The sequence below is a fragment of the Carassius carassius genome, chromosome 50, assembly GCF_963082965.1.
Source record: "Carassius carassius chromosome 50, fCarCar2.1, whole genome shotgun sequence".
NCBI lineage: Eukaryota > Metazoa > Chordata > Actinopteri > Cypriniformes > Cyprinidae > Carassius > Carassius carassius.
In genome coordinates, this window is record NC_081804.1 from 9,715,969 (window position 1) to 9,739,955 (window position 23,987).

General features: G+C 36.9%; 1 protein-coding gene across 1 annotated transcript in view; it reads left to right on the forward strand.

Moving 5' to 3' along the window:
* The first annotated feature begins 1,263 nt into the window (after positions 1–1,263).
* LOC132133819 (cadherin EGF LAG seven-pass G-type receptor 1-like) overlaps positions 1,264–23,987 on the forward strand; it is a 50,060-nt gene continuing 27,336 nt past the window's right edge. Inside the window, exons 1-4 of the mRNA XM_059546814.1 lie at positions 1,264–4,872; positions 16,111–16,749; positions 20,054–20,276; positions 23,016–23,131. Of these exons, the coding sequence (XP_059402797.1) occupies positions 1,389–4,872; positions 16,111–16,749; positions 20,054–20,276; positions 23,016–23,131 (4,462 nt within the window). The 5' untranslated portion in view covers positions 1,264–1,388. The remainder of the gene's footprint in view (positions 4,873–16,110; positions 16,750–20,053; positions 20,277–23,015; positions 23,132–23,987) is intronic.

Here is a 23,987-nt window from a genome sequence, read left to right on the forward strand (position 1 = left end):
TTGTTTTCATTAGTCATAGATCTCCTGATAATGAGACGCATGTTATTACATATTATTTCTCTGAAAATGTATATTCCTTTTCAATTTTCCACCCCCCACCCCCCCTTATCAAACATGATTTGATGTGTAATGTCTCCAGAAAGTTAAGGAACAGGTATAACAAATAAATGATTTTAGATCTTTTTCTCAGAACTAATTTTAACTGATTTAGCCATTTCCCCCAGTTACTTTCAGACAAGTTAGGTCAAAGTCATTTGGCATCAAGTTTCTCTCAAGTTCTGACTAGTAGACTAACCACAGCCGTAATTAATCACATTAAACTATGGACATCTTCTGCTAATGTTCTTTTTGTCTTCATTTTTTGGTAACAGTAAGTCTATTGTTTTATATTTTATGAACTGAAAACAAATTGTGTAATATTTTCTTACTGTGTGCTATTTAACTTTAAAATAATAGTCAGTTTGTTTGGGATGTTATTTAATACCATGTGATTCATACATTCTTAGGTGTGGCAAATACTTTTTGTGGCCTCTATGCAAACCTAAAGATGCACGGTAGATAGAGGTGGTGAGAGTTGTTACTAAATAACTAAAGTCTCCACAAGGGGGCGTACAGTACACAACCAAGACTAACCCTAGATCACTGCTACTTATCAAACCAAACCCTGTTTCTTATGAGGGTAAATTCCATTTCATGCAGTTTTATAGTTTCCTCGGGATACACAAAAGGTATTTCAGCACGTTTTCACTGTTCAAGGAAATCAGATCATTTAACTGAGGAAAAAGTAAGTCGAAAATAGAGAGGTATTTTATTTAATAATAAATGTTTTAGAAAAATCTAATTTTAAAATATTGTGAAGAATGTTGTACAACAGTAAGTTGAAATGTAGGCTTAAACTTGGTTATAATAAAAATATTTAAATGATTATGGAAATTCGAAAAACAACGAACTCAATGTCTAGTACACAAGTAGTTATTTGTGTCTATTTATTTGTTACTTTTTTCTTGTCTCAGTATTTAGAAATAGCCTACATTATAGCCCTTTACACTTGAATGTAAAAAGTTTACAACTTTTAGTGGTTGACATTTAAATTTAAAACATTGTTCTTTAATGGCCAAGAATGTAAGCTTTTCGGTTGAGCTCATTGGATATTTCAAAATCACAATGCAGGAGTCGGTCCATGCAAATTGTTGTGGGAGGGGAGAGAGAAGATCCATCTTAGTATTCATTCAAACTTATCAGTGCAGCTCTCTGGTCCCTGTTGCTCTGCACACAAAAACATGCCTTGACCCAATGTGCAATTCCACGTTACAGGAATGGTTGGAATTTTGCGGACCGCAGCCGTTCTGGATCGTTTGGACTAATTCCAAATGAGATGCGCGTGAGCCATGGAATTACCAGTGATATGGATGTGCTTTGGATTACTTATTTATCTCCCACTGTTTGGATGCTTGGATTTACATCTATCGGGATCTCTCCATCCTGGTGCAACACTGGCAAATGTATCAATCGGACCAGAATGGACGTACAGAATCGACAGAAATCTCACAGATAAGTCTTTACAACACTTTCTGAAGATCGGGAGAAGTGATGGGCTACTATCAGTCGCGCGCAAAGTTGACTGCACTCGTTTACCGAGAAATCCCGTGCGACTATATTTGCAGATTAAATCACTGCATTCTGCAAACTTTATACTGCTTCATTTCAATACATTCGTGCATGGTCAGAACTGCTTCATCAAATACAAAAGAAAAAATCTGAATCCAGATGCCTATATGTATCTATCCACTGGGTATGAAACATGTTTGTCTTTGGATTCCTTACCCATGAACATTTACGAACATTTGCCTGTGTCCATGCGGAATTCCCAAATGTTTCGCGGTAGGTGCGTGGAGAAACACCAGCGGCGCGTTATCTCCCTCACGAGCGCGAACCTCTGTTTTCCTCATAAGCATCGAAATGAGGCAAATTTGCTTTGTTTAATGCCTAATTCACTAAATAGCTCTTTATTTTTAGATGTTAAGTTACATTTACGAAGAGAACACATTCGAAGTGAATTAGACCCGTGGGCTAAACGTCAAAAAAGAAACGTGAACTCCGCTCCTCAGTTTCAGCTCCCAAACTACCAGGTATCAGTGCCAGAGAACGAGCCCTCGGGAACGCGCGTCATTACCCTCAAAGCGTTCGACGCCGATGACGGAGACGCCGGTGTTATCGAATACGATATGGAAGCTCTTTTTGACAGCCGCTCTAACAATTTATTTCAAATTAACCCTGAGACGGGCGGTATAACTACTCTACAGCCTCTAGACAGGGAAGTTAAAGACACTCATGTGTTTAAAGTTACTGCTACTGATAAGGGAACCCCTAAAAGATTAGCTATAGCGTACCTAACTATTACAGTCAGTGATACAAACGACCACGCGCCGGTTTTCGAACAGAATGAGTATAGGGTTAGTATTCGAGAAAATGTTGAAGTAGGTTTTGAAGTGATGACTATTAGGGCTACAGATGGAGACGCGCCTTCTAATGCCAATATGATTTATACGATTGTGAACGATGATGAGGTGAATACTTACTTTGAAATTGATCCAAGGAATGGGTTGGTCAAAACCAGAGTCAGACCAGACAGAGAGGTCAAATCCCAGTATAAACTTTTTGTTGAAGCTAATGACCAGGGCAGAGAGCCTGGTCCACGTACTGCCACAGCCACAATGCACATTTTTATAGAGGACGAGAATGATAACTACCCTCAGTTCAGTGACAAGCGATATGTAGTTCAAGTTCCTGAAAACATAGCCGTGAACTCTCAGGTGGCTGTGGTGAAGGCTACTGATAAAGATGCTGGAAATAATGCGAAAGTACATTACAGCATCATCAATGGGAATATAAAGGGACAGTTTTACATACACTCCCCTACTGGAGTCATTGATGTTATCAGCCCTCTAGATTATGAGATGACAAGAGAGTACACACTCAGAGTGAAAGCTCAAGATGGAGGACGGCCACCTCTTATTAATGGCACCGGTATGGTTGTGATCCAAGTGTTGGATGTTAATGATAATGCCCCCATGTTTGTCAGCACACCCTTTCAAGCCTCAGTGTTAGAAAATGTTCCTGTAGGTTACTCTGTGTTACACATCCAAGCTATTGATGCTGATTCAGGTGACAATGCTCATTTGGAATACAAGCTGACCGAAACATCAGATAGTTTTCCGTTCACTATCAACAACAACACCGGATGGATTACGGTTAGTGCTGAGTTGGACAGGGAGACTACAGAGTTGTACAATTTTGGTGTTGAGGCCAGAGACCGTGGGGTTCCTACAATGTCATCTTCAGCGAGTGTAAGTGTCACTATACTAGATGTAAATGACAATGTTCCAACCTTCACACAGCACTTGTATAACCTAAAAGTCAATGAGGATGCAGTTGTGGGCACAAGTGTGCTTATGGTCACTGCTGTAGACAGGGATGTTAACAGCGTGGTCACATACCAGATATCTAGTGGGAACACACGGAACAGGTTTGCCATCACCAGCCAGAGTGGAGGTGGACTTCTTACTTTAGCGCTACCTCTAGACTATAAGCAGGAACGGCAGTATCTCCTAACAATCACTGCCTCAGATGGTACACGCCAAGACACGGCTCAAGTCTTCATTAATGTAACTGATGCCAACACGCATCGACCAGTATTTCAAAGTGCTAACTACCAGGTTTTAGTGAGCGAGGATCGACCTGTAGGCTCCACTGTCGTGATCATCAGTGCCACTGATGAAGACACTGGTGAAAACGCCCGGATCACTTATGTAATGGAGGAAAATGTGCCACAGTTCAAGATTGATCCTGACACTGGTGCCATCACGACACAGATTGAAATCGACTATGAAGATCAGGCATCCTACACGTTAGCCATCATTGCCCGAGACAGCGGAATCCCCCAGAAATCAGACACAACCTATGTAGAGATCATCATTCTTGATGCCAATGACAACGCACCCCAGTTCCTCCGGGACATCTACCAGGCAACAGTGTTTGAGGATGCTCCAGTATACACTAGTGTACTCCAGGTATCTGCTTCAGACAGGGACTCGGGATCTAATGGTCGACTCAGCTACACCTTTCAGGGAGGGGATGATGGTGAGGGAGACTTTTTTATTGAAACTTACTCTGGGATCATTAGAACGGCCCGCAAGCTCGACAGGGAAAACGTTGCAGTGTATAGCCTCAAGGCATTTGCGGTGGACAAAGGAGTTCCCCCTCTCAAAGCAGCTGTGGACATTCATGTGTCTGTGCTGGACATAAATGACAATGCCCCTGTGTTTGAGAAGGACGAATTGTACTTTTATGTAGAGGAAAACAGTGCAGTAGGATCCACTCTTGCTCATGTAAGTGCCACAGACCCAGATGAAGGTACCAATGCCCAGATCCTCTACCAGATTGTAGAGGGCAATATTCCTGAAGTCTTCCAGCTCGACATCTTTAGCGGAGATCTAATTGCCCTTACTGACCTAGACTTTGAGACCAAGATGGAGTATGTAATAGTGGTCCAGGCAACTTCTGCCCCACTTGTCAGCCGGGCCACTGTACATGTCCTTCTAGTAGATGTCAATGACAATGTCCCCATTCTACAAGATTTTGAGATCATTTTCAACAACTACATCACCAATAAGTCCAGCAGCTTTCCCACAGGAGTTATCGGGAAGGTGCCTGCTCGTGATCCAGATGTGTCTGACAAGCTCCTCTACACATTTGTTGAGGGAAATGATCTCAACCTGCTGATTCTCAACCAAGACACTGGGGAGCTAAAGCTTAGTAAGGACTTGGATAACAATAGGCAGCTCGAGGCTACAATGAGGGTGACGGTTTCAGGTGAGACTCACATTATGCACATGATACCACATTATTTGGCCACAGTTTCTCATGTGAAAAGCAGTTCATTATTTGGATTGTGTTCAGTAGTTGAGGGATTTCCAAAATCTGCTTTGCAGGTTGCCTTGCCATGGTAGAAGTGGATTTGTGGGAGCTTTGTTCTTTTCACACTGTGTAAATTGGTTTTCTTTGATACTCTTAGTGATAGTGATCTGCCTTCTTGTGTGCTGTCTGGTGTGCTCTTCTCTTCTCCTGGGTTATGATTGTTCCTGAATCCTTAAGTTATTTTTATAGTTTTACTGTGTCTCTTTACATCCTCAGTAATAATTGTTGGCACTCCTTAGTTAGCATATCCATGGAAAAAATGATCACACTTAAAGTTATTTATTTGCAGCCCTTCTGAAGTGGCCATCAGTTTATACATTCTAGTATGCAATGTATTATTCAGTGAATATGAGGTTGTTTTTAAAGCCTGTTCACACCACAGAGTGAAAAATAAATAAATAAATTCCCACAATACCTCATAATCACAATTTTATTTCTCCCAGTTGTGAACTTTGTGTCACTTGATAAAATGTGACCTTACATACCAATGTGATTTTTTTTATTTACCAGTTTGACTTTATATCTTACAACTGCAACTTTAGATTTAATAATGTGATGTGACCTTTTTAACTGCTGGACTTTTTAAACTCTTTTTATAGTCTCTACCCCACAGCAGCCGTGGTTTGATAGAAAGATGTAATGATGCCTAAATTGCTTCTCCTCAGCCATTTTCATATTAACTGTTGCTGATCTTTCCCAACATTCCACAGATCCTTACATCCATGAACATATTCCCATTTACAACTGTCACGCACATGCATGAATAAAAGTTAGTCAGCCCTTCTCCCTTTCAATCTCGGACAAATCAAATGTCATTCTTACCTGTCAGGTTAGTTCATTTCGTGTACATTTTCCTAGAAGCCAAATCTTACAGACTATAAGACAGTGACTGATCATGTGTCACAGGAGGTTTAAACTTGATTTATGCTAGTCTTTATTCGCATTCTGCATCCCCAAGCTGTAACATGCCCCTTGGTTAATTAAAAAAAAAAAGGTTAAATTACTGTAATCCATCCATAAATTGAAATCCAGCAATTTTGAAATCCTCAACAAGATATCACATGATAACAGGATTAGAAATTATGTCCATGTAGTGATAGCTTTTCATAGATTCATAGTGATAAAACTTGTTTGTCTCGTATAAGATGTCACATATGACAAGAAAATGTTGGGGATTACTTGAAGATCCTTTAAAACTCCTATGTATTCTGGGTACAGGTAGATTTTGTTTTGTGTTGTTTTGATTATTTTTCTTTAATGGTTGTCACAGCTTACAGAGGATCAGGATCAGCCAGATAGCAAAGATGTGTTTCCAGTGAGACACTGCCAATTTATTTGATTCTCAGAATGCTATGTAGCTGCTTAGTGGGGAGACAAATAACTTCCTAGTACACAGTGACAATACAGGGAGAACACAAACATTTCAAAGAGCAGCGTATGATTAATAAAAGGTATATATTATAAACACACACACACACATATATATATTAGGGGTGTAACGGTTCACAAAATTCACGGTTCGGTTCGATACAATACACTGGTGTCACGGTTCGGTTCGGTACGTTTTAGATACAGCAAAAAGAAAAAATTGGCAGATAAATTTCCTTGATTTTTAAAAAATGTTTTATTTATTAAAACTAACAAAGTATTTTTTACATTGAACAATGATGGAGCTATTCTTTACCCATCTTCTATGGTGTTTTCTTAGCAGCATACTGTATAAAACAAAAACAGCTCCTTATAAAAAAATGAAAATGTTATATTATTGTAGTAGTTATGAACAAATACAAAGATGTAACTTTTTATATGGAACTCTATAACTCTTTATATTGAGTGTGTTTTTACTCAATTGGTTCTCTATAGGGCTTATGTTTTTTGGAAAAAAGCAGGAATTACGGTCTGTCTGAAATGGGCTCGTGAAGGAATATTGTAACGGGGCTCAATTACATTAAGCATGTTCTTAAAACCTACGTTTTCCGCTACAGAGTAAGGCGCTCGCTCACTCAGTACGCGCTGAAGGCTCGTTGCAAAATGACTAATGCGTTTAACAGACCAGAAATAGAAGATCCTCCAATAACCAACAGGTCTGGTGTTTGGGTGCACTTTGGATTCCCTGTAAGCTATAATGGTGATGATAGAATGAATGGTAAATAGTAAGGTCTCATATCCGCGGCTATAACGTAAATGTAGCCTTACCAATCGCCGTGGTGATGTCTTTTGCCCTGTTTGAATCCGTTGGAAATGTCTATCTAAATGCTGCGGGGATAGTTTGTTGCATGTATGGTTCTCCTTTTTTCCGTCTTTTCCCAGATACTGACACACTAAGGTGATGTCGGCGTAAATGAGTTGACATGTTTCAAGTATTCCCGCTGGTGTACCCTAGATGCGACATATCGTTGATTTTTTTATCCACCACTCTCTTGCCATCACCATTATAGCTTACAGGGAATCCAAAGTGCACCCAAACACCAGACCTGTTGGTTATTGGAGGATCTTCTATTTCTAGTCTGTTAAACGTATTGGCCATTTTGCAACGAGCCTTCAGCGTGTATTACTGAGTGAGCGAACGCCTGACTGAGTAGCCTAACATAAACATATAAGTTGGTGTTTTTTTCTTCTTCGGGGGTGTCAGGGGCGTTGCCTGTTACGTCGTTTGGGTTATTGGGCTACCTTGTTGAACGCATATCATTATATTTCACAATTTTTTTTTATTTTCCAAATATAATTAATTAGTCCAACGAACCGTTCGGTCCATAATGCGTACCGCGTACCGAACTGAAAGCCTCGTACCGAACGGTTCAATACGAATACGCGTATCGTTACACCCCTAATATATATATATATATATATATATATATATATATATATATATATATATATATATATATATATATATATATATATATATATATATATATATATATATATATATATATATATATATATATATATATATGCTTATATATTTTTTTTTACTATTTTTCTTTTTTAGTTTTTAAATTTGTTTAATTTTTAAAGTTTAATATTTATTTAATATTATTTAATTTATATATATATATATATATATATATATATATATAGTGATTAGTTATTTTGTATCATTTTACTTTCAGTAAATAAACTTGACTCAACCCCAGGGGTGCATTCCATTCATGACAGTTTGTCATCTGCATTGTCTAGTTTGCTTCTGAATTCTGAGTGATAATTTGATATCTAATTTGAGGAAGTGAGCTGCAGGAAAAGACCATCTGGGTTTAATTCTTTACCCGAACTTTTGATCTACAGTTTTATTTTAAAGGTATGGCACCTCTCATAATCGTTGATCTTTTCATCTTTATCTTTTGAACCTTTGATGTATTTCATCCATCTCCTCTTTGTCTAAGTGAAATGTCACGTGGCGGCTGATGCAAAGCGTGTGGCGCACACATTTCTCCAGTTAATACCAGCGCAGTATATCTTTATCCTTGTTGTGATGGAATCTTTATTTCATACCAGCATTCCTAAGCATCTAAATCATGCAGGGAATCTGTGAACTTTTCAAAGAAAAGTATAGAGATCAAGCTGTCAGGTCGCTTTTAATGCTGACAAGGAACAGGAATAATTTCCGTGCTGGTTTATGGAGGTTAGTGCTGGTTTGGTACCTGTTTTAGTGGTGCACCAAAACATGCTGGTCAGCCAGCTTAGCTAGACCAGATGGTCCAAGAAAATCTTGCTGGTTAAGCTAGTTAAGAACCCTATAGTGGGGAGTCTGACCAGCATCTAAATGACAACATATGCTGGTCTTTTCAACTGGCTAACTTGCATTAAGCAAGCCGATCTCCTTCTAAATCCTCTAGTAATGGAACCGAAGCATCCCAATGGGTTTCCTCATGGACGTTCTCTGAAAGTCTCAGAAAAGGAGTTTTTAAAAGCTCTGCCTCTCCGTTGTTGTTGCCACGGAGAAGGGGGGAGCATTGTGGTGCTCTTAAATGTTTTGCGCCAAACTGGGGGTTGAAGCACGGGCCCCTTTTGTGAAGTGGGGTGAGAAGGAGGGTAGGGGGTGAAATGTGGGGGGGCTTCTTAAATTCGAGGAGGAGGGAGGCATTGTCCACATGCAGATTTCTGTCAGTGAAGACAAAGCTGTTTGTGTGTTGAGACCTTAAAGGAAGGACACTGCTGAAAGAAGAGAGAGTTTTTTTGCACTCACTTGGTGTCTGTCTGGTGAAAGAGCAGAGATCAGACATGAACTAGAACAGCAACTGCAAAACTTGTCACTTATGCACAGTGTGTTGTGACTGGTGTTCCTGCATGACAGTAAATCAGTATTCTCGATCACGTCACTTGCCTGAAGCAGACTCTTATATCAAAAGACAGTGCATGGTAATGATTGTAGAGTTGAGTTACTCATAAATAGAGCTTGGAGTTATCTGTTTTTATTTTCTAGATGCAAGCGGTTGCTACTGGACACCAAAGACTGTTTAACAAAGAGTCAGGAATGGTGTATGCAGGTTTTCATTGGACTGCACGAGTACAAAGGGCAAACTGGGCATTATCTTCTCTAGCGCTAAAGCTTTGCACTGAATTCCTTCCTTATGAAATGAAATGATGATGCAATGGAGGCCAATTCTTTATTCCATCTTAAACAATTTATACAATTATTACAGCTCAACCAATCCAGTGTTTCAAAGCTGCTGACCCAAAAATAAATCAGCATTTGCTCATGCTCATGTTGTTCCAAACCTGTATGATTTTTCTTTCCTATTCTTTCTTTTGGGGAGTACAAACGGAGATGTTCAGCAGAATGTATACACTGCTCTTTTACATACAATGAAAGCATACAGTGAAAAGTATCTGGCTGTCAAGCTCCAAAAAGCTCCATTATAAACACGGTCTATATGACTTGTGCTACCATTCAAAGTTTGAGGCCTGTAAGGTTTTTTATTATTAATATTATTGTTTATTTTATTTTATTTATTTCCTTTAAGAAATGAAGTCACTTTTTTTTTTTTTGTGCATGGATTGATTTAATTGATTAAAAGTGACAAGCAAAGACTTTTAATTTGCTAATCAGATTTCTATCTCAAAATAAATGCTGTTCTTTTGTATTTGAATCCTGAAAATAATTATCATGGTTTCCACAAAAATATTATTATAAAAAATGTATTTTATTTTTTTGCTGTATATTTCTTTAAATAAATGCAGCCTCATGACTTTCAGAGACTCCTTTAAAAAAAATCTTACTGGCCCCAAATATTTAGAGTTCTCAATTTTCATAGAGCTTTCAAATATTAAAATTCGACATTTGACAACTTTATGAGAAATTTAAGAGCCTATTGATCTATAATATTTTGGTCTGTTCTTCACACAAAGCTTATAGTATAACTTCAGAAGCCATTTTGAGTTCCACAGAAGAATGAAAATGAGTTTGAAATGACATGAAAATAACAAAATTATTGATTAAGTTTTGATTTCAAGCCAAACTCAAGCAACTATCGATGAGCTCATCTAATGCATGGTGAAAGCTTCCAGGTTATTTGGTGGCTTCTGCATTTTTGAATAAAGGCTTTTAAAGTCTATAAGTTATTCATATTTTATATACGTGCTTCGAATCTTGAAGACCTCCTATAGATATTGCATAACCAAGCAGGAGCACCTTCACATGTCTCTTGGGCTTGGACCACATTAACAGGGCTGCCCATAAAATCCACACCTTGCAGGGTTCCATTTCACTGCGCTCTCTTATGTATGTGCTTGGAGGGATCAAAGCAGAACTAGCACCAATGATGTTAACAAGAATCACCACAGATTCAGGAGGGAGGCCGGCCGAGGTGTGGTCTCCATTATCAGGCACTTAGTCCATGCATTATGTGGAAAGAAACTTTGCTCATTAACTTCTCAAAGTGCAACTTAACACATTCCGCACAAGCCATGCCAGAGCTAAAGCTTTTAATAGGCATTAAAAAGGAATGTAGGGCTTAAATGGAGGATAGCAGTGTGAAATAAGAAAAAAACAAACAAACAAATTATTGAAAGAGCAACATAGAATATTTATGTGGCATGCTGTCGATGACCACGGGTGAAAGAAAATCTTTTAGAAACAAACAAATATTGTGTTTAAAATAAGGATGCAAAATATATTTGCAGCATTTTAATTAGCAAACGTTTTTTTTTAGAGATTTTCACCTCAGAATTATGAGTATTATTATTATGTCATAGTTTTGTCTTTTTATTTCATAATTTTTACTTTCTGTCACGGTTGTGACTTTATTTCAATTTTGACTTTTAAAATTATAATTCTGATTTGTTATGTAATAATTTGTGACCTTTTTATCTCATAATTATGTCTTAATTTTTTTTGTAATTACAACTTTTTGTCTCATAACTATGATTTTATCTTATACTTTAAATATTTTATATCATATTTTCAACTTAATATTTCATAATTCTGATTTGATGTTATAATTTAGACTTTTTGTCTCATGATCATGATTTACAGTTTTGATGTTTTGTTATCATTTCAACTTTTTGTCATAATTTGTGACTTCATCCCATTTTAGATTTTTTATATCATTATTTCAACTTTTTATATTATAATTCCAACCTGGTAGGTCATAATTTTGCATTTTTATTCTCATAATTATTGTGACTAAATACCTCATTCCAACTTTTTTATCATAATTTTTACTTTTTCTCAATTTTGTTTTTTTTATATAATTATTTTGAATCTTATGTTCTAACTCTGACTTGTTATATCAGAATTTTTGACATTCTCATATTTTCAACCTTTTCATATAATAATTTTGTCTTTTTATCTCATGCTTATGACTTGACATGTCAAAAAAATTTATCTTATAATTATGATTTACAGTTTTAACTCTTATGAATTTGACCTAAGTAATTTTGTCCTTTTGTCATAATTATGACTTTATCTCAGTTTCAACTTTGAACTCTTACTGTGCCGTAATGTCTCATAATTATGATTTAGTATCTTTTCATAGGATTTGATAGAGGGGCACAGCTCTGCCCTCAGTGCCTTGTGCACTCAGTAGCCCGTCTCTCTCAGCTGTGCCTATTTTGCGACAGGCACCAGTTGGCTTGGCTTCGCACATATTTAGGTCAGCCATCAGCCGTGATGTTGCTGTGGCCACTGCTGGTGAAGCTGGACATGTGTCTTGGCGTTGGCTAACTGATGCTTTGGCAGGAGATTTTTGTCTGTCTCTGCTACTGTTGCACCATCCAACTGCCAATCAGCTGTCTGTGTTCCCACATGCTTTTTGAGGAGTGTTTAAGGATGGCTGAAAAGAGACAAATAAGCCTGATGTGTTTGTATTTTGTTTTGCATTCTCACCCCATGACACTCCATATTTAAAGCATTAGATCATCCAGAAATGCCAGTTCTGTCATTGTTTACGCACCCTCATGCTGATCCAAACTCACATGACTTTCTTTCTTCCATGGATCACAAAAGAAGAGGTTTAGCAGAATGTTCAAGTTGGTCTTTTCCATAAAATCAACAATAAATGCAGTCCAGCAGTGTCTGCATATTTTAAGTCTATTTTATTTCAAATGAATTGTTTTAGTGTTGGGTAAGTTACTCGAAAAATAATTAATTACTGCTTACTAATTGCATCAACAGTTTCTAAATCCTATTTCAACCTCGGTCAGCTGAACGATACAAGGATAGACATGAAACTGCTCAGTTAATTCTTTTAAGTAATAATTTTAATTAAATTAATTATCATTGAACTGACCAAAGTATTTAAAGGGAGAAAGTAACATTAAAAACATACATTTTAATATTAGATGTAAACTTTTGATGCTAAATCCACTGTTGTTTTTATATGGACACTATAGTCTACCTATACAGTGTTTAATGCAATTACATCAGAAGTAATTTATTAAAAGTAATTAAATTACAGTTACTATTTACTTAGTTATGCTTCAAACCCAACACTGATTGTTATTTGTTGAAAAAAATTATCCTTCACTGTAGCTCAAATCCCATTAATGGTTATTTAATTTTTTAAACAAATGTATGATATACAGTATTTGGTATGAAAAATTACTTGGATGCATCACTCCTGGTGAAAACAGGGAACCCATTCTCATGAAAAGTTGCAATAATTTATACGAGATGGCAAAATTGTACAAAAAAAAAGAAAAGAAAACGTGTAACCCAAACTAACATATCCATGATTTTGATAGGTGGAAAAAAAGTTTAATGTTGTACTTTTCGTATTAGCAAAGTTGCATAATATGATACAATTTCACCATTTTAACAGAAGGTTTGTTGAAAGAGACTTTGAGACTCATATCTTTGATTCACATCATCCACATAATTGGTTACCAGTTGATAACCAGGAAACAGAGGTTGACATTTATCTATAGGATAGTTTAACACTTAGATGATTACTTCTAAATTGCCCACTGTGTGTTTGTTTGCAGGCCAGCTCCTGTTAGTGTAGAGTAAGTGTCTTTAGAGTGTCTAAATTACACTGAACATTCATCTTTGCACAGATTGTTTGGTCTTTTCCCTTGGAAAACACTGCCCTGAAAAGCTGCCCTTTGTGTTTGCCTTCGTCCCCAGATTCTTTGAAAAGACAACTGAACATGACACTTGCTCTTTACAGAGGCTGTAAACACTTTCAGAGCTCAGTGGTCCTACAAAGGAGTCTGTTGCCAAGTAAAAATTTGAACATTTCAACCTAGTTTACTTTGCAAGTGCCATAATCTCTGCCATCAGTTTTGAGGGATTCGATGAAGCTGGGCTTCCTGTGGCACAGACACTTTTCCATTTAAAACAGCCGCTTTTCCATTTAAAACGTTCAGTTCTTCACTTCGTTTTCTTGCTCAGCAAACTCTAGAATCAGTGGGTACAGTTTCTGCTCAGGACCACCCACACTTGTGTATAATGTTTGTTTGTATTAACACAATGATTCCTATTTGATCATATAGACAGTTTTTGGAGTTTCCTTCGGAGGATCCAAGATCACATCTGTGGGTCGATCTATTTTATTTGTGGGACAATTCTGAGAATGATCTGTTTGTTGAACACTTTTTTTCTGGCAGGAAATACTAGGCATGTCAGTTAACAGTTTTAACAGTCAGTTAACATGTCTATGCAGTTTTAGTGTTTGATTTAAAGGACATTTTCATGACTTATTTTATGATACACATTTTGGTAGTGAAAATAAATTATAATGTCTGGATAAATTATCATGTCTCGGCGAATGAACTATGATGCATTTCCAGCAGTAGGGCTTTCTTCAAATTCTGTTTAGGGAAGATTTTAAGTTCTTGGATAAGTTTTCATCAGCACTTTATTGTAAAGTGTCTGCCATATTTTATAATATGCAAGTGTGTGTTATATTTAAGTAGCACTTACTGGTAAGAGAATCTATGGAGAAGGAGACACTTAATGCATTTCAGAGTGGGATGTTAATGCAGACAAAAAACAAGAAACCATTAGCGTATACATTACTGCTGCCTTCTCAGTATATAAGCATCAGATTTCTGGCACGCAAAAGTTTAGTAAAGTTTACTAAGCATATTTAAAAGAAACATAGTTTCGTAGTTTATGGGATTATTGAGTATTATGAACACAATGGAACAGGATATGGCCTGTTATTCAGCCGTTTCCCTTGCAGAAAATGTCTACTTGTGGGAAAATTATGATTATTATGTGACAAATTTGTGATTTGCCAAGGTTGCAAGTTTGCCAGAATTTCAATACAATGTAAAGTTAGGAAATTATTTTTGGGCTGTGAAACAACTACAAATAAGAATGGAATAAATAGCATAATATATGGTTAATTAAGTAAATAAGGTGTCAAAATATTTTAATCTACAGTAAAAAAGAAGAATAGAAAAAGAACCGGCATAGGAAATCATTAAATCATTTTTCTGATCACTCACTAATATTGTGCATATATATATATATATATATATATATAAAAGATTTGGTATATTATGTTATAATGAGAATAAAAATGGTCATATTTGTTCAACTGAATTGTTTTAATGGTGCACCACATCACAGTGCAAAACATTTAATTGAATGTGTATGCGTGGCGTTTTTGGATGTGTATGCAAATGTGTGTGCGTGCAAGAGAGAAACTCCTTGTTGTGTCTACAACTGCGTGTTTGTCTTATCTGACAGTATGTGAAAGGACAGTGTAACAGAGTGGAAACATGTCCTCACTGTCCTGCAATTATAGCTCTCTCCATTCACATGACAGAGGGGCCCTTTACACTAGGAGCAAGAGAAAACACTGGACCTTGAACAATACCTGTCAAACTAAAGGACAGAGCAAATGTGACACAGCGGCCAGATGTACAACAAAACACTTAAAGAAGCTTTTGCTCTGCCAATGATGATAAAGTGGGGATGAATGAAAAGGTGTTGTTTTTTTGTTTCTTTTTTCCATGGACCCACCACTAACTTACTAAGTAAATAAATATAAAAATAAATGTTGTTAATAATATTAACTATTATCATAATCATATTTATTTATTTATTGGTAGTATTAGTAGTATCATTACCATTAATAATGCTTAAAATAATGTTAATGTTAATAATAACAACACTAGTAAAAATGATAATATTTGATAATCATGTCTAATTTTTGTAAACATATTTTATAGTATCAGATATATTTAAATCAAATATTGTATACTTGTATTAAAAAAAGAAAAAATCTTAGTATTTTTCCTTGAAATTTATAATATTAACAACAATAGTAATCATTCATTTTTTTTTGTTTATAAGTAATAATAATAATAATAATAATACACTGCAATATTTTCACAGTATCAGTAATATAAAAAAAAAGACTAGCTAAAAAAAAACACATATAGTCAACACCTCTCCAAACCAAACTTATTTTTCTTTTTTATTTTGTGTTCAGATCTGATGCATTGCTTGACAGGAAGTTGGTTGTATTACTGTTCAAACAGTGTGTAAAATGATCATAGATCTGTGAAGGTCGAAATGCTTGATGAACAATCACAGAATTAAGTTCCATGTTCCAGCATGTTCATAAAGTTCATCTCACTCACAAGAATGTAAACTTACCACCTGCCAGCCCCTGCCATACCATTCATTTCAGTTTAAACATTTACCAAGTCCCTCAATGTGTCTTTGTGTCTTCACAGATGGCCTCCACCAGGTCTCGGCCCTCTGCACCCTACGGGTGACCATCATCACTGACGACATGTTGACGAACAGCATCACTGTTCGTCTGGAGAACATGTCTCAGGAGCGTTTCCTCTCCCCTCTGCTCTCACTCTTCACCGAAGGTGTAGCCGCGGTGCTGTCCACCAGTCCTGATGGTGTCTTCGTCTTCAACGTCCAAAATGACACAGACGTTAGCGGCAGCATTCTCAACGTCACTTTCTCAGCCCTGCTTCCGGGTGGAGCTCCGGGACGTTATTTCCCATCAGAGGAGCTGCAGGAGCAGCTGTACCTGAACCGTACGTTGTTGACATTGATCTCGACCCAGCGCGTCCTGCCGTTTGATGATAATATCTGTCTGCGTGAACCCTGTGAAAACTACATGAAGTGCGTAGCTGTTCTGAAGTTTGACAGTACAGCTCCCTTTGTGGCTTCCAAAACGGTTCTTTTCCGGCCCATACACCCCGTGAACGGGTTACGGTGTAGATGTCCTGATGGTTTCACTGGAGACTACTGTGAGACGGAGGTAGACCTTTGTTACTCAGGCCCGTGTCAGAATAACGGGAAGTGCCACAGTCGAGAGGGGGGATACACCTGTGAGTGCCCGCAAGATTTTACAGGTCAGTATCTGGTCATCATGTTAATCTATCTATCTATCTATCTATCTATCTATCTATCTATCTATCTATCTATCTATCTATCTATCTATCTATCTATCTATCTATCTATCTATCTATCTATCTATCTATCTATCTATCTATCTATCTATCTATCTATCTATCTATCTATCTATCTATCTGTAGGTCTGTCTGTCTGTCTGTCTATCTGTCTGTCTGTCTATCTGTCTGTATGTCTCTTTCTATCTATTTATCTATTGGTCTGTTTGTCTATCTGTCTGAGTTGCAATTATTTATCCTGTTGGCTCCCTAAATTCAGTTCAAAATTAGCAGTTTAACTTGGATTTAGACCCCATTCTCAATTCAAGTCTGAATGGTGCACAATTTTATTCCCAATTCATTATCTGCCGAGTCAAAATTGCTTAGTCTTATAACTTAGTCATTCGTTAAAAAAGTTTAATACTTAGGAGGAGTGGTTTCTTCACATCCCTATTCCCTACATCCCTAATAATGAGGTGTTTGTACGGATAGTTGATTGCAAATTGGTTGCAAATTGTCCTCTTCTCAGTTGCTCAGACTAGTGAGAGCATCATTAGTTTTGCTTCTGTCATAACTTGACACTCTTGGGGGAAGGAATTATCCTGTGTAAGTTTGACAGCAGGAATGGCATCCAGACCCTCAGTCCCAAGGTTCAGTGTCCCCGCACTGGATCATTCACTTTGACAGCTTCTGTCTGTTTGTCAGCTCAGGTTTCTGGACTACAGTAAAGTGTAGTGAACCTCTGCCATCTCAAGCCCTCAGGTAGTCTGTGGTCATAACTAGAGGTGTTGACAGTGGCCTCTGTAGTTCCTCTCATGGGTTTCTCTCATTACAGAGTAATGTATCCCTGTAATTCCTCCGAAATGAGGGATTATCTGACTGACATTTGGACCATTACCTCTTTGGAACTCTTTTGTGTGTCCCAGACGACATAGTTCCTTTGGGCCCAGATCTTGTCAAGGTAATGGCAGGTACACAAGGGTGTTCACACTGAACTGGCTAGGAATCAGAGGTACAGGATTACAAGTGCAACAAGGTAAATTCCTCCAGGCAAACCTCAGATGTTTGTTCTTAGGCTATTGCATTTGTCAGCATGGTGATGGATTTTCGAGGAGATTGTTATCAGCATGTCTCTGTGTCCTGTGCAGATATTTCCATCTCAGGTGAAAGCAAACCACACATGTCTAGATACACACACAGTCCAAAATAACACACGGAAAGTGACATATATAAGTAAAAATTGGCTGTGGAGAACAAAATAAACACTTTACAACATGATACATGATCTAAGGCACACAAACCATCTAGTTCTAATAACTTTTCATCAGTGGAAAATTTGTCCTCAGAAGTTTATTTTTAGATCATGTTTATTTTAGGAAGTTATTCTTTTCTCCTGAATGTGGTGAAAACTTATAAAATACTCACAGTAAGCTAAATGTTAAAATAAAGAACAAAATCACAATGGGACAATTATTGTTTTATATGTTTATGTATATGAAGCTGCAGATTACACAATAATGCACTATTTGCAAAAAATATGATATAATTTTTTTTTCTTTGATAGTTGTCTTTTTTTCTTTTTCTTTTTGGAAAATTACAGTTAAATTAAAATATTTTATTGCTAAATATTATTTTATGGCTAGAAAGCAATATTTATTAAGTATCTATCTATCTATCTTGACAAACTTTTCTTGTTTTGTTAAAAATGATAGTTCATTCTGGTATGATTATAGAATTGTTTTGAATGTTAATTATTTTTAATTCTACTTTACATTCCAAATTGAATTACTATAACGTGTACTAATTTTAATTATACTTATTAACTATTATTATTTTTAACTATTTTATTTATTTATTTTTGACAGATGTGGCATAAATAATTTTTTTGTCCCTCTATATGCACACACACACACACACACACACACACACACACACACACACACACACACACACACACACACATATGACAACAGGGCTAAAAAACACCCGGGAAACAAAATTATCAGGTTCAGTTGACCTTTATCGCTATATAAAGCAAAGCAGTCTTACTCTGAGCTGTGATTTTCATGAATTTGATCTACATTTGATCAAATGCCCTAAACACAATCTCGTAATTGTATATTGTGATGAATATCAAAGGAACCATCTGGCAAACATCTACCTGTAACAATGTGAATGATGTCACTTTTGCTAGCGGCATCTTCCAATAGCGAGTCATCATCGGTTCACCCCACATCTCATGTCACGTTACAAGAGACTAGCGGAGCATGACGGGTGTCTTACAGACCACCAGGACTCTTTCATTGTTCTTCTGTTGCTTGGCTGTGGTCCTGCTTCTTTAGAGTATGAACAAAGGTTAGTCTGGGTCAATGAGCACATCGGCCTGCCAGGAATCACTAAGCAAAGTGGACATGGTGCTCAATGGTTTTTCTGAAGCCTTCCCGTTTAGACAGAACTGGAAGCCATTGTCCTGTTGGGACTAAAACTAAGCTCACTGAAGTGATTGGGTTAGAAGGTTGGGTTAAGAGAACAAGTTTCCAATTATTATCTGAAATTGAGTTCCACGGCTGAATTGCACTCAGTATGTGTCAGTGGATGTTTGAAATGTGGGTTTATTACCTTAATTTGCATGACTGGAATGAGAGCTTTTTACAGTCTTGACAATAAAGGTTCTTTATTGACATTGTTAGTTCCATGATGAGCCTTTAAAGAGGAGCCTGCAGAGTTTAGTTCCAACAATGCTCCAACACACATACCATGTAGTTTTCAAATAAGCTTGAAGGACTTGATTATTTGGATCCGGTGCATTTAATTAGGGTTGAAGCTAAACTCTGCAGGGCTGTGGCCCTCCAGGAATTAAGTTTGACACCCTTGTTCTAGCGCATCCCATTAGAACCTTCGTTATTAATAATGTAATCTGATCATTCAGAAGTCAGTTTGACAGTACAGGCAAAAAAAAAAAAAAACAACAACTTAAAAACTTGTTCCTGTGGCTCAAGTGGTAGCATTGCGTTAGCAGCGCAAGGTTGTGGGTTTGATTCCCAGGGAACACGTTAGGTAAAAAATGTTAGCCTGAATGCACTGTAAGTCACTTTGGATAAAAGCGTCTGCTAAATGCATACATTTAATTTCAAATTGAATTGAAATACAACATTGCATCACTTTGCCACTAGCATTCTAGGTATTCAACATTAGCACTACTCACTTTTTTCAGTAAGTGTTAAAAGTAGTTTGTTGTAGTGACATGTCTTGGGTATTGTTTTTTCAGGAGAGCGCTGTGAGGTGAACATGCGTTCAGGCCGTTGTGTTCCTGGTGTGTGTAAGAATGGAGGCAGGTGTGTGGACCTGCTGGTGGGAGGTTTCCTGTGCCAGTGTCCTGACGGCGAGTACGAGAAGCCCTATTGCGAGATGACCACACGCAGCTTCCCTGGCAAGTCCTTCATTACCTTCAGAAGCCTGAGGCAAAGATTCCACTTCACCCTCTCCTTTACGTAAGTAAACCCTCTATAGTTACTCCATCCATCAGTTTATCCACCCACCCATCCTAAAAAAATAAAAATAATGATAAAAATTTTATTTTAAAAATGATTAAAATAAAAAGAAGCTAGGCTTAATCAATAAAAGACAAAATGTTATTAATATAATTATATTTTATTATAATATTTTCAGAATAGTGAAATTATTAGTATTAATAGAAATAATACATTTTGATTTCAATGCTATTTGTAAATAAATAAATAAATAAATAAATAATAAATAAATAAATATATATATACAACCCGAATTCCAGAAAAGTTGGGACGTTTTTTAAATTTTAATAAAATGAAAACTAAAGGAATTTCAAATCACATGAGCCAATATTTTATTCACAATAGAACATAGATAACGTAGCAAATGTTTAAACTGAGAAATTTTACACTTTTATCCACTTAATTAGCTCATTTAAAATTTAATGCCTGCTACAGGTCTCAAAAAAGTTGGCACGGGGGCAACAAATGGCTAAAAAAGCAAGCAGTTTTGAAAAGATTCAGCTGGGAGAACATCTAGTGATTAATTAAGTTAATTGATATCAGGTCTGTAACATGATTAGCTATAAAAGCTTTGTCTTAGAGAAGCAGAGTCTCTCAGAAGTAAAGATGGGCAGAGGCTCTCCAATCTGTGAAAGACTGCGTAAAAAAATTGTGGAAAACTTTAAAAACAATGTTCCTCAACGTCAAATTGCAAAGGCTTTGCAAATCTCATCATCTACAGTGCATAACATCATCAAAAGATTCAGAGAAACTGGAGAAATCTCTGTGCGTAAGGGACAAGGCCGGAGACCTTTATTGGATGCCCGTGGTCTTCGGGCTCTCAGACGACACTGCATCACTCATCGGCATGATTGTGTCAATGACATTACTAAATGGGCCCAGGAACACTTTCAGAAACCACTGTCGGTAAACACAATCCGCCGTGCCATCAGCAGATGCCAACTAAAGCTCTATCATGCAAAAAGGAAGCCATATGTGAACATGGTCAAGAAGCGCCGTCGTGTCCTGTGGGCCAAGGCTCATTTAAAATGGACTATTTCAAAGTGGAATAGTGTTTTATGGTCAGACGAGTCCAAATTTGACATTCTTGTTGGAAATCACAGACGCCGTGTCCTCCGGGCTAAAGAGGAGGGAGACCTTCCAGCATGTTATCAGCGTTCAGTTCAAAAGCCAGCATCTCTGATGGTATGGGGGTGCATAAGTGCATACGGTATGGGCAGCTTGCATGTTTTGGAAGGCTCTGTGAATGCTGAAAGGTATATAAAGGTTTTAGAGCAACATATGCTTCCCTCCAAACAACGTCTATTTCAGGGAAGGCCTTGTTTATTTCAGCAGGACAATGCAAAACCACATACTGCAGCTATAACAACAGCATGGCTTCGTCGTAGAAGAGTCCGGGTGCTAACCTGGCCTGCCTGCAGTCCAGATCTTTCACCTATAGAGAACATTTGGCGCATCATTAAACGAAAAATACGTCAAAGACGACCACGAACTCTTCAGCAGCTGGAAATCTATATAAGGCAAGAATGGGACCAAATTCCAACAGCAAAACTCCAGCAACTCATAGCCTCAATGCCCAGACGTCTTCAAACTGTTTTGAAAAGAAAAGGAGATGCTACACCATGGTAAACATGCCCCGTCCCAACTATTTTGAGACCTGTAGCAGAAATCAAAATTGAAATGAGCTCATTTTGTGCATAAAATTGTAAACTTTCTCAGTTTAAACATTTGCTATGTTATCTATGTTCTATTGTGAATAAAATATTGGCTCATGTGATTTGAAAGTCTTTTAGTTTTCATTTTATTAAAATTTAAAAAACGTCCCAACTTTTCCGGAATTCGGGTTGTATATTACATTTAGGTTACATTTTTGTTATTTGGTTTGATAGTTTCAATTCAGTTTTTTTTTATTTTGCATATTTCTATTTAGTTTTTATATATTTTACTGTATGTCGTGTTTAGTTAATGACAATTATTCTCGTGCAAATCTTGAGCAGTTGTGTCCTGGGAAAATGTTGTGCAGAGAAACAATTTAAAGGGTATTTAGTAGGGTAAACACCTGTTTAATCTTCTCACTTTCCCATAATGCCATTAATTAATTACCATGTAACCGATCTAGCAAATTAAACACGTTTGCATACCACCCACAAAAGTTCTTCTCATGGCAAACATGAAAACAGGATGCGGAGTGTGGTGAGGCATCTTTGTTCATACTTCCTGTGAGTCTGCCCCTTTGCCATGTGCTATCTGACACCTCTCCCTGCAAAAATCCCAGGTGCCCGCACCACAGGGCCAACTGAGATACCAGAGGTTGGCAAACATCAGAGTATCAGTTTCCCCCGTCCATTACAGCGTCATTACCTCTAGCTATGTCTTTTGGCAGGTTTTATCACTTCCTTTTCCTCCACTCCCTATCTTTTTTTATTCTTCTTTCAAGCCTGCATGTTTTTTTTTTTTTGAGTGATCTTAGGATGTTCCTGGGCTTTTTTCCTGCTCTTGATCTGTAGATCAGAAATGAATATTCATTCAAATGGAATGTCTGATTAAAATATGCTAAATCTGATTAAAACAAATTCATTAAATAATTTTAAATGGACTATGGATCCTAATTTACACAATTATGCATTAAAGTTTGCATTGCACAAGCTTATTATGGTCATCATTAAGGTTTTAAATATATGATATATTTTTATTTCATAGGTTTGCTACCAGGGAGAGAAATGCTCTGCTTCTATATAATGGCAGGTTTAATGAAAGGCATGATTTCATTGCGATTGAAATTGTTGAAGAGCAAATCCAGCTGACCTTCTCTGCTGGTAAGTAAGATGATTCATTTTAGATTTAATATAACATTTAAATATGTGATCATTTAAATAACAATTAACATTTTGAGAACAAACCCCAATGCTTTAGTTTAATAAAAAAAAAATCAAGAAACCAGAGCATTTTAGAAATATGAATTAATTAATTAATTTAGATTTATGTTATTACAGATATTGCAGTCACATTTAAAAAAAAAAAAAAAAAAAAAAAAACTACTGTACACATTTTTGCATTGTATCACATTTTCATTTGCGTTGTGTTTTGTGTATGTTTTATTTTGTTTCTGCTCAAACTACATACAACTAAATGGGTTTTAGTCAGTTTTGAATCTGAACAAAGCTACTTTTTTGAGTGTCATATCTCAAACATTAGTGTGTATATGTGTATCCAGAGCTGTGCCAAAGGAAGCAGTTGGCCAAAGAGCATTAAAACACACTTCCTCTGTCTACCTGTTCCTTTGTTTTGTCAAACCTCACATATCAAAAAGAGTTACTGTACAGTCTCTTTAACCGGTCAGAATTGTTTCCAAAGGAAATACGACAGTGGAATTCATCCCTAGAGTGTCTTAGTATGAAGAGATGTTTGTTACATCTTACTAAAACACTGAGGGTCACCAGTCCACATGAGCTGAGAATAAAGACAGTGAAAGGAATTTCCTCCACTGTCCTGGAATGTAAAACATCAAACAAAACAGTGATTCTGGTAAATTATGAACCCATTATAGGTCAAAGGTTTGTCCCAGCTTACTAGCCATCACTCAACATAATTGAGTCAGAGAGAGATATAAACAACTAAGATATTTGACATTGCATGCACTGAGGGAAAGTGCTGTCATGGGAGGTCCCGATA